General features: G+C 45.7%; 1 protein-coding gene across 1 annotated transcript in view; it reads left to right on the top strand.

Annotated features, from left to right (window-relative positions):
- HMCN1 (hemicentin 1) overlaps positions 1-18,002 on the top strand; it is a 286,626-nt gene that overhangs the window by 242,165 nt on the left and 26,459 nt on the right. The window contains exons 84-95 of the mRNA XM_033151379.1: positions 1,748-1,882; positions 2,286-2,476; positions 3,861-3,942; positions 5,184-5,453; positions 6,381-6,551; positions 7,335-7,505; positions 7,748-7,918; positions 8,639-8,809; positions 10,819-10,989; positions 12,866-13,036; positions 15,245-15,394; positions 16,255-16,392. Of these exons, the coding sequence (XP_033007270.1) occupies positions 1,748-1,882; positions 2,286-2,476; positions 3,861-3,942; positions 5,184-5,453; positions 6,381-6,551; positions 7,335-7,505; positions 7,748-7,918; positions 8,639-8,809; positions 10,819-10,989; positions 12,866-13,036; positions 15,245-15,394; positions 16,255-16,392 (1,992 nt within the window). The remainder of the gene's footprint in view (positions 1-1,747; positions 1,883-2,285; positions 2,477-3,860; positions 3,943-5,183; positions 5,454-6,380; positions 6,552-7,334; positions 7,506-7,747; positions 7,919-8,638; positions 8,810-10,818; positions 10,990-12,865; positions 13,037-15,244; positions 15,395-16,254; positions 16,393-18,002) is intronic.

Here is an 18,002-nt window from a genome sequence, read left to right on the forward strand (position 1 = left end):
GTCCGGCCCATGGCGACCCCTGCCATCGCCCCGCCATGCAGCACGGCCGGGGACTGACTTTCGAGTTGATGGTGCCTGTGCGCATGTGCACGGGCGCTCCTCCAACCCAGATGTGTGCTGGAAGTAGCATGTGCACACGTGTGCGGGACAGAGAAGCGCCCGTGCGCATGTGCCCGTGGTATTTCCAGCACACATCCGGGTCGGAGGAGTGCCGGAAATAATGTGTGCACACGGGCGCTCCTCTGACCTGGAAGAGTGCGCATGTGCACATGCTCCTGCCTATCTGCTGACGGATGGTGCGTGGACCGGCCCATTGTCCATTAAGCTTGCCGACCCCTGGACTAGATTGTATCTGGAAAACACAGGTACTGTTTCACAAAAATTGAATTCCTGCTATGGATTAAGCACGTGCACATGAGATATCTTATACAGTGTGTTGCTCTCCTAACAAGAAATGAGTTAGGTGATGGTTTCTTTTCATATCAGCTTCTGTAGGTGGTTAAAAAAAATTGGTATATTTTTGAATTACAAATAACACTTTACTAGAAAGAATGGAAACGAGACAACATGTGCAATTAGAAAGAGCAAAGTGTGGCTCAGTGTGTAGAAGTTATATTGTAAGGAACGGTTGAGGGAGCTGGGTTTGTTTAGCCTGCGAAAAAGGAGACTGAGAGGAGAGATGATAGCCATCGTCAAATTTTTGAAGGGCTGCCACATAGAAGATGGAGGAAGCTGCTCTGGAGGGTAGGGCCCGAACCAATGGCTTCAAGTAGCAAGAAAGGAGATTATGAGTAAACATCAGGAAGAACTTTCTGACAGTGGAATGAGCTCCCTCTGGAGCTGGTGGGTGCTCCTTCCTTTTTAAACAGAGATTGGATGGTGGTCTGTCATAGATGCTTTAGTTGAGATTCCTGCATTGCAGGGGGTTGGACTAGATGACCCACAGGATCCCTTCCAACTCTCCAATTCTATGCAAGGAACATAGGGCGAATCCAGCCCCGCTGCACCAGACCCCAAGGGCCCATCTATCAGTGGCCAGCTAGGTGCCCCGGGAAACCCACTAGGAGCAAATGAGCACAACAGCAAAAGATAGACATGCTTAGGTATCTCTCTCTTGCAGAGGAGTTATGTAATTTCAAAACAACCTGAAAATCCCAAGGCAACCTGAACATTCCAGTAGAATTGCAGGCAGAAAGAAGGTATGGTTAACAAGTACTGTATTGGCCCGAATATAAGCCGCACCCGAATATAAGCCACACCTTTAAAATTGGAGTGGGGGGGAGAGAAAAAAATACCCAAATATAAGCATCTCCCTTCCTCACCGCTCCTGACAGCATAGTGGGCGGGGAGGGGGGAGCCATGCTGTGTTGCCAGTGGCCTTGCCCCTTCCTTGCTTTCTCCCTTCCTGGCCTTGGGGGAGAGGATGGGGGACTATCCACGGGGCGGGCACCACTATGCTGTTCTCCTGGTGCTGTTTGCCCTGCGCTCCTGGCTGCATACCGTAAAGTCGCAAATATATGCCACATTTTTAACTTTTCACAGTCGGAATTGGGGGGGGGGGAGAGCGAGGCTTATATTCAGGCTAATACAGTATCTCCACCTGCTGTCTTTCCCCATAAAGCTGTATCTACTAGCATATTGGGATACTGAACACCCCCAAGTTATGCATGTAAAAAAATGTGTTTTGTTGAGCCTTTAGATTTTGTTGGTTTTCTTTTTCTTTGTTGTTCTCCTCTTGTTCTGCTAGCACAATATGATGGTGTGAATGGACTTAGCCAACTTGTCATTGAAAGAGTGGCCAAAGAGGACTCGGGAACGTATGTGTGTACGGCGGAAAACGTAGTTGGTTCTATCAAGGCTCTTGGATTTGTGTACGTTAAAGGTATGTATTACTGGTAAGTTTGGGAATCGCTTCACACACCTATCTAAAAGCAGCATCATGGGTGGTAAGGGGAACAAATGAACATGGACTGTGTAACTTATGGAAATAAAAAGTATCAACAGTTGCAGATGAAACCTCTTTCAAATTTAGAGCTGAATCTAGATTAAGCATACATTTTAAATTAGGTGAGTTTTCTGCAATCAAAATTACTCAAAAACAGCTGAAAGGGCTCCACACTCACAAAACTAGATTCAGTTTCATTCCATTTTTACCGTATTTTGAAGTTTTAACACCTGCATTTTTTGCTGCTTTAAATTCATGTCGAGTTCCCTCGATTATATTCGCTTCGGTTCTCATTTCCACTCTTATTTTATATACTGTTAACTTTTGGACTGTTTTCCAGAACCTCCAGTCTTCATGGGAGATTATCATTCCAGTCGGATTGAGCCCTTGGGTGGCAATGCTATCCTCAACTGTGAAGTCAGAGGAGACCCACCTCCAGTGATCCAGTGGAGCAAAAAAGGAGCTGGCATTCAGATCAGCAACCGGATCAGACAACTCAGCAACGGATCCCTTGCTATCTATGGCACAGTTGTAAGTCTTTACTGAGACCTCTTCTACTGATTACTTGTGCAGGATTTGCCAGTCCCACCCTTCTTTCAAAGAGATCTGATTTATCTCCATTACCACCCCAGGAGGCTGTGAATTAAACACAGACTGCAGGTTTGTTCTTAATAACTGATACAAATCTATTTTGTGCATCACATATAGTTGCAGTGCGTTTTTATATGTGTATGTGGCCATGCACTCTTCTGCTAAAAAGGGAATTTTATTGTTTCAATTCCAACCTCTCAGGCTGCCTCCTGAGCTATTGTTATATCATGGCACCACACAACACAACTTGTGCAATTCACTCATTTATTTAAGGAATTTATATGCCATCCTTCAAGGCTAAACCCTCCCAGGGTGATTTATAAACACAAGATAAAATACCAGTTAAAACTCTGTATGTCACAGATATAACATTACAGATAAAAGTTTTCAAATTGCCTTTTCAGTTGAGTCAGTCCACAAGTCCAGCTGTCACCAGGGGACTCAGACGTCACACCCGACACATTAAGTCAAAACACCTAATACACATACATTTCCTAACATGCGCTGCCATTGGAGCCTTTATCAGGAATTTGGCATAAAAAGGTCAAGGGATGCACTTGTGATACAGCCATAAAGCACACAGCACTGGGAGGAGGGGTTTCCTTCTTTTTGCCACTAGAAATCTGAACAGGCCACCCTCCTTGCCACAGAAGATATAGGATGTTGCCAAGGCCAGGCAAAGGTTGGCACACTTTACTGGCCACAGGCTTGATGCCAGCAGAGTACCTGCAGTTGGCTAACTTCCCAGTGCTTATGCTGAATTATGCAGCCCCCTTCCACCCTACACACAGGAGGTGGCACTGTCACTACCGGGACGCGGGTGGCGCTGTGGTCTAAACCACGGAGGAGGCTTGCCGATCAGAAGGTCAGCGGTTCGAATCCCTGCGACGGGGTGAGCTCCCGTTGCTCTGTCCCAGCTCCTGCCAACCTAGCAGTTCAAAAGCATGCCAGTGCAAGTAGATAAATAGGTGGGAAGGTAAATGGTGTTTCCGTGCGCTCTGGTTTCCGTCACGGTGTCCCGTTGCGCCAGAAGTGGTTTACTCATGTTGGCCACATGACCCGGAAAGCTGTCTGCGGACAAATGCCTGCTCGCTTGGCCTGAAAGCAGGATGTGTGCCGCAACCCCATAGTCTCCTTTGACTGGACCTTACTTTTTTCTGTCACTACCCCTGCCACTAACTTCCATCCTACTGAATATCTGCTGGTTTCTGTATATATTATACAATTCCTAAGCCGTTGCTGGGTTTAATGTACTGTACTGTAAATCAACACTGAATAAAAATTATTGGATCACTCATCTATCAACATGCCGACTTCTTTTCAGAATGAAGATGCTGCGGAATATGCATGTGTAGCTACAAACGATGCTGGCGTGGTCGAACACCGCGTAACCCTGACACTGCACAGTAAGCCGCAAAAGAATATTCATACCATATGTTTCGAGAGTTCTAAATTTTACACTTGGACATACCTACTGCATGAGATAAAACTAGGCTTATTTATTTGACTCATGGACCTCTCTATCTTTGCCTTAGTCAACACGACATATTATTCTTTTCCCCCTAATTGTCATTGATAAAGGAGGCAGGTATGATTCAGGGGTGTCACACAGTGCAAGAAGGATAGGTCTCCTTGGTCCTTGTGCTGCAAACCTGATAATAATCAGGGTCCCCCTTCAGCTGTAATTAAAGAAAAATAAGTGCTTTTTTGCTGCACACTACTAAGTGTAAGATTGGCTGTAGTCTCTCAGCAATGAAGCTGTTTAGCCTAAGAAGAAGAAGAAGAAGAAGAAGAGAAGAGTTGAGTTTGGATTTGATATCCCGCTTTATCACTACCCGAAGGAGTCTCAAAGCGGCTAACATACTCCTTTCCCTTCCTCCCTCACAACAAACACTCTGTGAGGTGAGTGGGGCTGAGAGACTTCAAAGAAGTGTGACTAGCCCAAGGTCACCCAGCAGCTGCATGTGGAGGAGCGGAGACACGAACCCGGTTCCCCAGATTACGAGTCTACCGCTCTTAACACTACACCACACTGGCAAGTAGTGACTTGCCATGGCAACCTAGTGAGCTTCACAAATGAAGCTGGAACAACGCGTTCTTTGCCTCAAGTTTGCTCTCACCCCCATGCCCCAATTCTCTGCTTCGTGGGGAGAATGGTACCTTGACATAGGAGGCCAAGGTAACAGGTGGGGAAGGCCTCCATGAAAGATAGGGGACACTGGCAGGGTCTCTTTTCCTTAACAAATGGCCGAACTGTAAAAAAGAAGTATGCTGTCAACATCGTGGGAGTGGCAGCATCTTTTCCCACCAAGGATCATAGGGGCTGAGTTCCAGCCCCCATGATTCCTGGTGGAAAGTGATGTCACCAGTGTCAGTATGGTGGCTATGTGTTTTTTCTTGCTGCCTGGCCAGATAGTTCTATATTTCCTTGACACCTGAAGGGAGGGTGTTCCACAGGGCAGGTGCCACTACTGAGAAGGCCCTCTGCCTGGTTCCTTGTAACCTCACTTCTCGCAATGAGGGAACCGCCAGAAGGCTCTTAGAGCTGGACCTCCAACGATGGTGGAGACACTCCTTCAGGTGCTTGATTTGTCAGTGATTTGTTGCTGAAATCAGCAAACCTGGAAGCATTCTGTTTTTATCTTAGGTGCACCTGTTATTACAATTGAGCCAGTAGAGACTATTGTTGATGCTGGAACCACAGTGATGCTGAACTGCCAAGCAGAAGGAGAACCTCCTCCGACCATCGAATGGTCTCGTCAAGGCTGGCCTCTCCTTAGTCGGGACCGAATGACCGTCTTGACTAATGGCTCCTTGCTTATTGCGGTCGCACACAAGAAGGATACTTCGGAATACGAGTGCGTAGCTAGGAACCTCATGGGATCTGTCCTGGTCAAAGTGCCACTCATTGTCCAAGGTGGGTGCGAAGTCTGGGCTAGCTTTTTGTTCTACCCGGCGAGGAGCTCTGCGGGATTCAGAAGTTTGTATGCTCTTTAGCAAAGAAGTAAAGAGAGGGAACACCTTTTCTATTTGCATCTCCCTCGTTCTGTACAATAATGCTATCCGAATGCATGTCGGGTCTTGCTAGGGGACCATGAGAAGGACCATTGAGAAGCATTGTCCTAGAAGTAGCAATATCAGGACACTACGTAGGCCATTGATCTTCCTTATTTTCATATACAGGGCCTATTATTATGAACCTACTGGTACATGGCTTTGCAGAAGGAATGGTCTTAGGCATTTGCAAGCCATTAACTTTCTCTTTCTTTCTTTCTTTCCTTCCTTCCTTCCTTCCTTCCTTCCTTCCTTCCTTCCTTCCTTCCTTCCTCCCTCCCTCCCTCCCTCCCTCCCTCCCTTCCTCCTTTCTTTCTTTCTTTCTTTCTCTCTCTCTCTCTCTCTCTCTTTCCTCTCTCCCTCCCTTCTTTGTTTCTTCCCCTAACATATATTTCTATTTCTCTTCCTCCTTTGAGAAAAAAATGCCAAGAAACAGCAATAATTCACTGTTGTAATTCTCCTTATGTGAAGTCCAACTGAAGACCAATGGCTGAGGCAACTATCACCATCATCTGAATTTTTAGGGGGTTTTAAGATTCAGAAAGCAATAAAATACACTTGTCTGGTGGTGAGAGGAATATCAACTAAGATATTTTTCTGTGAACCACCCTGAGACCTCCGGGTGTAGGGCGGTTGCCAGAGCACGATTTCTGTTCTTATCCTGAAGCAAAGTTCTTAACCTGAAGCGTTATTTCTGGGTTAGCGGAGTATGTAACCCGAAGCGTATGTAACCCGAGGTACCACTGTATATATATATATAAATAATATACATGAAATTGTTTTATTCCAGTGCATGGAGGATTTTCTGACTGGCTTGACTGGCAGCCGTGCAGTGTAACATGTGGTCAAGGTGTTCAGAAGAGGATCCGCCTGTGTAACAATCCGCTCCCCGCAAATGGCGGACGACGCTGTATGGAGCCCGATCATGAAATGCGCAGCTGTCAGAACAAACTGTGTCCAGGTAAATTTGGATTTTCACCAAGGGCTACATGGAAATCAGTAGTCAATATGGTTCCTCTTCCCTGGTTCGAAGTGAGGTGAATCTTTATTGCTAAAAGCTATGAGCCGTCACAATTGGTCACAATGCGTAGGATACAAATAATTGATTTAAAACTACTGCTACAACAACAGCAAAACATACAAAAATGCAAAAGTGGAATCTACTTCCAAATTAGCAAATTTAACAGCCTTAATAACATTAAAGGTAAAGGGAACCCTGACCATTAGGTCCAGTCATGGATGACTCTGGGGTTGCGACGCTCATCTCTCTTTATTGGCAGAGGGAGCCGGCGTACAGCTTCCGGGTCATGTGGCCAGCGTGACAAAGCGGCTTCTGGCGAACCAGAGCAGTGCACGGAAACGGCGTTTACCTTCCCGCCAGAGCAGTACCTATTTATCTACTTGCACTTTGACGTGCTTTCGAACTGCCAGGTTGTCAGGAGCTGGGACCGAGCAATGGGAGCTCACCCCGTCGCGGGAATTCGAACCGCCGACCTTCTGATCGGCACGCCCAAGAGGCTCATTGGTTTTGACCACAGCGCCACCACATTACATTATGTTTATTTTAACATGAGGGAGTTCTCGAGAAACCGAATAGCATGCAGTTTTGCCAGATACCAGGGCTCCAGTTTAAGTAGGCAGCATTGTGTGTCTGATGAGGTTTTGGCTCATCCTAGAAACCCCAAGGTCTAAAAAATTTCCCAACATATGTTAACAAGTCACATGCAATATATATTCCTTTTAGTGGATGGCAACTGGTCAGAATGGGGCTCTTGGGAAGAGTGCTCTAAAACCTGTGGGCAAGGAAACAAGACCAGAACCAGAACTTGCAGCAACCCTCCAGCCCAACATGGTGGAAGGCCTTGTGATGGCAATGCTGTTGAGCCAATCATGTGCAACATCAGGCCGTGCCCAGGTGAGAATACAGGGAGGCTGTTAAAAGTGGCACACATGAACCAAACTTCAAATGAATTCCCTTTTCCATTCTACCGTGTTGCTGTTCGGTCCTTTTTTGAACTAGGGTGGAGGGGAGAGGAAAGATCAGTTGTTCAGTTGGCCTTCAACTCAGGCAAACTTTGGCTCCAACCCAATCGTGGTGTTGTTGTTTAATTAGAAAATGAAGTTCCAGCTTGGATTGTAACCCTTCCTGTTTTCTAGTTAATGGTGCCTGGGGTTCTTGGCTGCCATGGGGGAGCTGCAGTGAGACGTGTGGCAAAGGTACCCACACCAGATTACGGCTATGCAACAACCCTCCTCCATCGTTCGATGGGACCTACTGTGAAGGACCTGATGCTCAGATGCAAGTTTGCAGCAAGAGAGACTGTCCTGGTAAGTTAAATATAGAATGAATTGTCATTTTCTGGGTCTCATAAAAATGTAAAGAGAAAGGTAGTTTTTTAAAATAGGGAAGGGTTCAGGTCTCCTTTCCCCTGCCCTCCTTTCGCAGTTAAAGACCTACAGCTGAAACTCGAAAAATTAGAATATCGTGGAAAAGTCCATTTATGTAAGCAATTGTTTTCATTAGCTCCTGGAGTTTAATATATGAGATAGACTCATGACATGCAAAGCGAGACATGTCAAGCCTTTGTTTGTTATAATTGTGATGATTATGGCGTACAGCTGATGAGAACCCCAAAGTTGAAATTGTCAATTTGGGGTTCTCATCAGCTGTACGCCATAATCATCACAATTATAACAAATAAAGGCTTGACATATCTTGCTTTACATGTCATGAGTCTATCTCATATATTAGTTTCACCTTTTAAGTTGAATTACTGAAAGAAATGAACCTCTCCACGATATTCTAATTTTTCGAGTTTCACCTGTATGCATGCACACACAGACACCTGCTTTACAGGTGAACCTGCAAACAACATCCCTGCCACCTGTAGCTTGGATTTCTCTCTTTCACATTGAGATTCTGCTCTGGCTTACATCATTCTTGCATGCCTGTGTTGTTGTTTGGATTGGATACAGAACTCGTATTTCAGTGCTGTGTTTGAAAGTGTGCTTAAAAAAATAATCAAACTTTTCCCCCCTTCAAACCAGTGAATGGAAAGTGGGCTTCCTGGTCTAGCTGGAGTGCCTGCACCATGTCTTGTGGAGGTGGTACCCGACAGAGAACAAGAGACTGCTCAGACCCACCACCGCAGTATGGCGGACACAAGTGTGAAGGAAATGACATGCAGGTTGACTTTTGCAATAGTGACCCATGTCCCAGTAAGTGCCTTTTGGGATTGGAGCAGCAAGGTTACCAAAGAGGGCTTTTCTCCAACAGGCCAGATCAAGTTATAGTTCTTGATAGCTATAATGCTTTGCTGTGGGGAGACGCAGATGGCGAGGGGGTCTATACCACTGAGCCTCTTGGGCTTGCCAGTCAGAAGGTCGGCAGTTCAAATCCCCGCGACGGGGTGAGCTCCCATTGTTCTGTCCCAGCTCCTGCCAACCTAGCAGTTCGAAAGCATACCAGTGCAGGTAGATAAATAGGTGAGAAGGTAAACGGCATTTCCGTGTGCTCTGGCTTCCATCACAGTGTTCCGTTGTGCCATAAGCGGTTTAGTCCTGCTGGCCACAAGACCCGGAAAGCTGTCTGCGGACAAACGCTGGCTCCCTTGGCCTGAAAGCGAGATGAGCGCCGGAACCCCATAGCTGCCTTTGGCTGGGCTTAACCGCCATGGGGTCCTTTACCTTTTCTCTCACCGAAGTGTCTGCTGCCTACATCCAGTACTTTAACCCACCAGGAAAATATAACTGAAATAGTTTTCCATCGCTTTAATTAAATGTACTTGAGAGCTGGATTATATGATGCATTTTAAAGACCGGGGTGGTGCAGCTGTCGCGAGCAAGAAGCTACAGTGGTGCCTCGCAAGATGAAATTAATTCATTCCGCAAGTGTTGTTGTATAGTGAAAATTTCATCTTGTGAAGCACGGTCAGAGGAAGCACGGTTTTACGGAAAAAAACCAAAAAGCCGCAAAACGTTTTCGTTTTGCAAGTTGCGACCATAGGAAAATTTGTCTTGCGAGTCACCCTTTCGTTAGCGAATGCCGTTCATCTAGCGAGGCATTCGTCTTGCAAGGTACCACTGTAATTGATAAAAGCATTTGCTTTCCAGAACCCAGGTTGCTGTGGTTGCTATCATTTCACAGAACTCTGTATATTTTTCAACAGTGCAATCTATCCACGCTGTAGGCCTGTTCAGGTGTACCTTAATAGGATATCCCAATTTGTATAAGGAGCATGTGGTTGGCCTTCACCAGCCCTGCCCCCATGCTCCCGTACACACCCACTCAATCCTGGACTTTCCTGCATTGAGTTGTTGTTGTTGTTGTTGTTGTTGTTCAGTCGTTCAGTCGTGTCCGACTCTTTGTGACCCCATGGACCAGAGCACGCCAGGCACGCCTATCCTTCACTGCCTCTCGCAGTTTGGCCAAACTCATGTTAGTAGCTTCGAGAACACTGTCCAACCATCTCATCCTCTGTCGTCCCCTTCTCCTTGTGCCCTCCATCTTTCCCAACATCAGGGTCTTTTCTAGGGAGTCTTCTCTTCTCATGAGGTGGCCAAAGTACTGGAGCCTCAGCTTCAAGATCTGCCCTTCCAGTGAGCACTCAGGGCTGATTTCTTTGAGAATGGATAGGTTTGATCTTCTTGCAGTCCATGGGACTTTCAAGAGTCTCCTCCAGCACCATAATTCAAAAGCATCAATTCTTCGGCGATCGGCCTTCTTGATGGTCCAGCTCTCACTTCCGTACATTACTACTGGGAAAACCATAGCTTTAACTATACGGACCTTCCTGCATTGAGTGGGAAGATCTAAAGGGAGGGATTCTAAGCACGTTCAAATGAACATGCTTACAAGCCTCCCTGTGATGAGCAGATGTGCATTATCTGGGATCTCGAAGGCATGTTACAACATCCCCAGATTGAGAGGAGGCAAATAATGATACAGCTAGACACGAAAAGCATACATAGAGTTGTTGGTGGCAGCAGCAGCCAGATCACAAAACACGAAAGGTGGGCCACATGCAGAATAAATGAAAGCATAAATCTCCCAGCCTTTGATGCAGAGGGGATCCTGAAAGAGCTCTTCTCTACCATTCAAGAGACAGTGTAAATTCAAGAAACACATAAACTTTCCTCCAGCGTTGAGTTAAATTATAATTTTGGACTGCACAATGGCTTTCACCTGTTTCAATATTGCTGTTAACAAAAATGTTTTGTTTCTGCAGTGCATGGTAACTGGGGCCCTTGGAGCAACTGGGGTACTTGCAGCCGAACGTGTAACAGTGGCCAGTTGAGAAGGTACCGGACTTGCGACAACCCTCGTCCGCTCAACGGGGGAAGAGCCTGCGCAGGTGCCGATACCCAGATACAGAGGTGTAATATAGAGCTTTGTCCTGGTGAGTTACCTTAGCATTCACATGGTTATTACCATATCTATGTATATTGTTTATAAGACAAGTTTATTTCATTAAGAAATTATGCTAAAAATGTGGGGTCGTCTTTTACACGGATAGTGGGGAGGTTGGATGGGCAACTGGGGCTGCCGTGAGCTGGAGATTCTCAGCGGTGTTTTTGCTGGTGATTGGTGGGTGCGTCAAGGTGCGCTGGCGATTGGCCGCTGTGGCAATTTGGCAGGCGGTTGGCGCTTGCTTTCTGCAAGCGTGCAGACCATTGGTGGGTTTGTCAATGTGTATGTGATGGCAACTTAAGTTGACAGAATATTCAACTTAAGTTGACAGACTATGCGCAGCTTGCAGACTTGACATATAGAATAAGAGAACAAGAAGAACATACGTTTAGAGAAAATTGGAAAAAGTTTATTGAATATATAGGAAATAACTGTGTACAGCTGAAAACGCTGGCAGCATTAAGATAAATTCAGCAGTGTAAAAAAGCTGTGGTGGGTGCAATAATGGAATACAGTGGTACCTCTGGTTGCAAACAGGATCCGTTCCGGAGCCCTGTTCGCAACCTGAAGCGCCGCGTCTGCGCACGCGTGTGACGTCATTTTGCGTTTCTGCACATGCGCAAATTGCCAAACCCGGAAGTAACCTGTTCTGGTACTTCCAGGTTTGGCACTTTCATATCCCATGACAAACGCAACCTGAAGCAATCGTAACCAGAGGTACGACTGTACTGAATGATATAGTTTTTTTGTAAAATGTGCAGGGATTTATGATATGTAAAATGAACCATGGAAAGAGAAGGAGGGAAGTCATTGATATCTTAAGGATGTAAAAATAAGTATTTTAAATTGTAAAACAGAAAATTTAATAAAAATTATACACACACACACACACACACACACACACACACACGGAAGGTCCTGTTTCCAAGAGGCTCGTTGCTTATGAAAAACATGTATCTACCAGCAAGCCTGATGGTTTTGAAATAATAATAACAACAACAACAACAACAACAACAACAACAACAACAACAATTTATACCCCGCCCATCTGGCTGGGTTTTCCCAGCACTCTGGGTGGCTTCCAACAAAATATCAAAATACAATAGTCTGTTAAACATTAAAAGCTTCCCTAAACACCTGCTCTGCCAATGGACCAGCAGTTGTCTGCTCTTTTAGGCCTAAAGTACACAAGACCTCATTGCACCTGTGTTTTCAAATGCAGATCTGCCATCAGACACATCTAAAATGGGGGTTGGATGTCATTTAAAGGAGCATGGACAGGGGTTCTGAACTCTTTAATCACTTGTCATCTGAAGCTGCCTCCCTACCTTTATCCCCTGGGTTTTCTTCTAGTTTTGGTTCCTGGCTGGTGCAAAAGGAGAACACTGTTATGATGTTCCATTGTGCCAGAAGCGGTTTAGTCCTGCTGGCCACATGACCCAAAAAGCTGTCTGTGGACAAATGCCAGCTCCCTCGGCCTGAAAGCGAGATGAGCACCACAACCCCATAGTCACCTTTGACTGGACTTAACCATCCAGGGGCCCCTTATCTTTACCTTTACCTATGCTAGGCAAGAGATGAGAGTGGTTGACTTTAATGTAAATAAAGAGTACCTTTTTGGGTGGGAGGGAATGGTCTGTGACTAGTTTCCATTATTATTCCCTGGTCTGTGTGTAGCTGTCGTACCATTCACCCCATTTCTCAACCTCTCCCCCTTTCTACCCCCTTCCCTGGACTCCTGTTGCAAGCAGCACTCCCGTTTTATCCTATGGTTGCTCGCATTTGAGTTAGCACATAACGTTTGCACACACACGAGAAACTTTACTGAAACAGTATTAATTCTTGTCTTCTGCGTTGGTTTGCAGTGGATGGAAACTGGGGGCCGTGGCAGCCTTGGGGCGCATGTTCTGCTTCTTGCGGAGGAGGAGAGCAGACCCGATCACGTCTGTGCAATAATCCATCCCCATCTAACAGTGGCCGGCCTTGTCCCGGAGACGACTCTCAGATATCCAGATGTAATGTTCAAGCTTGTCCAGGTAAGTAGGCTGACTCAAGTGTGTGTCTCAAATGCTGAGAAACAAACAAAAGTAACATTCTGGACACTGGGCACTTGATTTTCTGCCTGAACAAAAGTGTTTTCGGAATCCCAGTACACAAGAAATGAAACTTCTGAAAACGTTCTACAGCAGTTTTTGTTCTAGGCTGTGGGCCAAACTGAACATGATGTTAAATGAGTTTGCATTTCATGGGCACATTAAAAATAAATAAATGACGATACTGTCAGTAAGCAGGAGTTGCTGATCATGTTGAGGAATCGCAGCAGCGATGCAGGAGAAATTTAATCCTTTCTGAATCCCCCTGACACCAGATTTTTGAACTAGGAGGTATGTTCATGGGAACAAATGGAGGGTTGCGTTCAGAGGAAGGAAAAGATTAAGTTCTACCTCCGTGCCTGCTATGTCCCAGTTTTATCACTCTCCTGTCCAGCCCCACTGAAAGAAATTTAATTTGGCCCTATGTTAGAAATCTGTTCAACATTCCGCTGTGCCTTATGTTGCATATGCTCTTTGACACAGTAGTAGTGCATTGGTGGGGAGGGATTTATTATGCTTTAGTTTGTTCTACCATGTTTCCCCACTGCTGCCACATTCTTGCTGCCCGGGGTTGGTTTGGCACAACAATAACAGAATGAAAATAAACCAGAACTTTTTTGATTTGTGGTATGAAAAGATAAGGGATTTCAGCAGAGAGTTGTTACAGGTTGGAAATGAAACAGTGTGACCACTCCAAAACATTTTCAGGCACAAACAGTAATGAAAGCAGGTTCTTGTGTGACCACCCCAATGAGCTCAAAGCATCATTTAATGTGCAATAAAAAAGGTATCTGGAGGGGACCCTAGAAGAGCTCTAACCCCCCCCCCCAAAAAAAAATTCTCAGTAACATTGAGGGCATTTCAGCAGTGGTCTATTTGATATAACACCTCCTGGTATTATGATCATTTGAACTTTTATTCCTGATCTTCACCCCTTTTTTTGGGGGGGGGGAGAAGTAGTGGAATATTGGAAGCAGTCAGTTAGTTGCTTCCCTTAGCTCACAACTTGGAGAGTTGCCACCTGTCACTGGGCCTAATGAACCAACGTTCTGACTTAATGTATGTTCAGATAGGGAACAATTTGAAAATTGTCTGCTCAAACTACCAGACCAATATTTGCAAAGGAATCCAACCGTTTCTTATTACTGCTTCACCGAAAGGAACCTAAAAACGTTGGACGGTTGCTCAGAATGCTGCGTAATCCGAGGAAAAGTTACGAGTACTGGTCTTGTTTCGCCACCTGAAAGTGCGCACACAAATAGAAAACGGGTAGAAATGTTTTGAAAAACAAACTTTTGCAAACACAGGTGTCTCTCTTATTAGCAGCACTTGGTGTATATATATATTTTCAGTTGTTGTTTCCTTAAAATGTGGCACCAGAACACAGAGAAGTTTTAGATGTCAGTAAGATTAATATATTTTGGTGTTCTGGCCCAAGTCCTAACCAAATAATTTCGCAGATCCTGCCTGAATTCCTCAAGGAGTTTATTCTGTTTCCTTTCCTGCCATACTTTGTTGCGTTACCATTGGCATGCAGTGCTAAACAACAGTTGCCTTTTCCTCTGAGGACTCGATATCTCATGAAAAGCCCCTGGCTTTTTCCTCCGGGAATACGTGGCCTGGTAGATGTCTACTAACATCATTATTTAGTTGGGCTGTTCCATTTTATGTCTTTATTTTTTTTTCAAAACAGAGGGGGCAGTGTGGCTTAATATCAGCACTTGGATAATAATACTCATATAGAGTATGAGGGTGTCATATAGAGGAGGGTGAAAGGTTGTTTTCTGCTGCTCCAGAGAAGCAGACATGGGGCAATGGATTCAAACTACAAGAAAGAAGATTCCACCTAAACATTAGGAAGAACTTCCTGACAGTAAGAGCTGTTCGACAGTGGAATTTGCTACCAAGGCGTGTGGTGGAGTCTCCTTCTTTGGAGGTCTTTAAGCAGAGCTTGACAGCCATCTGTCAGGAATGCTTTGATGGTGTTTCCTGCTTGGCAGGGGGTTGGACTGGATGGCCCTTGTGGTCTCTTCCAACTCTATGATTCTATACTCACATTTGATTTGATTTTTCGAAACGTTACGAAGTAATAGATGTTACAGGTGGCCATTCCCTCCCCTCCCCTCAACTTTTGACTTCCTTGGCAATTAGGGGGACCTCCACGGGCCAGAGGAAGTGTCATTGGAAATATTAATGATGTTGAGTTTGGAATCGCTTTCCTGAATGCCACTATAATTGATAGCCCTGACCTGGACACTAGGCGGATACAAGCCAAGATTACAAATATCCCACGTAGTCTCGGTATGTACACCTGTTTCTTTAATACTTAGGAAATGTTCCTTAGGTTTATCAGGCTTAACACAGTTTTTATTCTGTTGAAATACCGGCTGTCTCAAACAGCAAGGATGACCCATGATCTTCATGGCTAGGAGACAACATTGGGGTTCTTGTTTGTTTGCTTATTTGTTTTGCTTTGCTATCTCTGAACGTCACATATTTCGTTCAATTTTTCCTTTGACATAGCCTCTTCCATCTTCTGTACATGGCAGGGGGAACGTACAATATGAATGAGAAGGCATATAACTTACTCTGGAGAGGAGAGCAATGAACCTATGAGCTTGCACACGATTTCAAAGAGGATTGTGGCTAGCAAGAGTGCCTCCAGGTCTTTTAGCGGTGATAAGAGAGCTGGCAGGCAGATTTAGACTGCTGTGCTTTTACCATCAAACTCTTTGCAGACTCCAATATATGCTTATTTGCTCTATTTTCATTAAATATTTAATGCAATCAGTAACAAAAGAGGGAATGGATTCAAACTACAAGAAAGAAGATTCTACCTAAACATTAGGAAGAACTTCCTGACAGTGAGAGCTGTTCGGCAGTGGAATTTGCTGCCAAGGAGTGTGGTGGAGTCTCCTTCTTTGGAGGTCTTTAAGCAGAGGCTTGACAGCCATCTGTCAGGAATGCTTTGATGGTGTTTCCTGCTTGGCAGGGGGTTGGACTGGATGGCCCTTGTGGTCTCTTCCAACTCTATGATTCTATGAATTTATTAAAGGTCAGGTGACATTGTAAGTAATACAAAATGCAAAAAACAAAAACAAAAAACAACCAACCCACAAATGTTGCTGTACATATGACAATGCTTTTCCCCCCCTCTAAAGGTCCAGCAATGAGAGCGCTAGTTTCTATTTTGAGTCCCATTTATTGGACAACAGCCAAAGAAAATGGAGAAGCAGTGAATGGCTTTTCACTCACCAATGGAGTTTTCAAGAGAGAGACACAAGTGGAATTTGCTACCGGTTAGTTAAAAATGGGACAACAGCTTTCTATTTGCATGTCGAGGTTACCGTCCCAGCTCCCCCCAGTAATTCAGACATGACACATTAATTTTGGTTTGGGTTTTTGGCATAATTTTGGCCACAACTTTATTTAAATACAGCCAATGTGAGTGGTTGCTTAGGCATTGGAACCGACTACTGTCCCCCCAGCCATGGGACAGCTGACATTCGCTTTTGAGGGCGAAGTCAGAAAAGGGTGAACACCTAAGGCAGAAGCGGAGTCGGGCAACGACCCAGGCTTCTCCCCCAAATGCTCCCTAGGACTCCGCTTGGCCCAAGCCTCCCACCACTGGGTATGGACAAAAGCAGAAAGAGTCCCTGGATTCTTTTAACAGAATACCCTTATTTTCAGGGGTAGGCCCAACCAATTTCCTACCCCTGCCCCGCGCATTCAGAGGTAGGCCCAGCCTATCCATACCTCTGAAGCAGCGTTACTAGGGGCAGGCCCAGCCTATCCTGACCCCTAGTGCAAGCAAATGTATACCAATGCCTAACCGCCAACCTTACAAGTTGTGACGATTTGCTACGTAGTAGGCAAAACCAGTGACAAAAGCCAATCAGCCACCGGATAAATTCCTACCAGGCTCCCGCTTCAAAGCAGACAACCCCATGACAGGCATAGCAAGGTCAAGCAGCAAAAGCGCCGTTCCCAAATTAGGGAGGGCGGGCGGGAGATCCGTTGCACACCGCAAAAGTGAAACCAAAGTTTCACAAACTTAGGTTATAAAGGCAAGAACTGTCAATCAACCAACTAGCAACATGCTAAACTCCCCAGCAACTTGCCTTAACCAATCCTAGCTGTGGCCAGCCCAAAACCCCCTCCCATTAACTTGGAGCTGCTCCTTTAACCCTTCTGCAACCCGTGCTCTCTTCGATGGGAGAACACGCTTTGCATGTCGAGGTTACCGTCCCAGCTCCCCCCAGTAATTCAGACATGACACATTAATTTTGGTTTGGGTTTTTGGCATAATTTTGGCCACAACTTTATTTAAATACAGCCAATGTGAGTGGTTGCTTAGGCATTGGAACCGACTACTGTCCCCCCAGCCATGGGACAGCTGACATTCGCTTTTGAGGGCGAAGTCAGAAAAGGGTGAACACCTAAGGCAGAAGCGGAGTCGGGCAACGACCCAGGCTTCTCCCCCAAATGCTCCCTAGGACTCCGCTTGGCCCAAGCCTCCCACCACTGGGTATGGACAAAAGCAGAAAGAGTCCCTGGATTCTTTTAACAGAATACCCTTATTTTCAGGGGTAGGCCCAACCAATTTCCTACCCCTGCCCCGCGCATTCAGAGGTAGGCCCAGCCTATCCATACCTCTGAAGCAGCGTTACTAGGGGCAGGCCCAGCCTATCCTGACCCCTAGTGCAAGCAAATGTATACCAATGCCTAACCGCCACACGAGCTACCCCAAGCTCGCCGCCAACCGCTCACCATCCCAATCCAACCTTTCAACCCTCCGCAATATCCTCCAGCAAGATATCACTCCAACGGGAAGAAAGGTGGACTCCATCAGCCCGATAAAGCTGAACTGCCCTGGCAGAAATCCTCAGGTGCCTAATAATGGATCCAC

The sequence above is a fragment of the Lacerta agilis genome, chromosome 6, assembly GCF_009819535.1.
Source record: "Lacerta agilis isolate rLacAgi1 chromosome 6, rLacAgi1.pri, whole genome shotgun sequence".
In the NCBI taxonomy this organism is placed as follows: Eukaryota; Metazoa; Chordata; class Lepidosauria; order Squamata; family Lacertidae; genus Lacerta; species Lacerta agilis.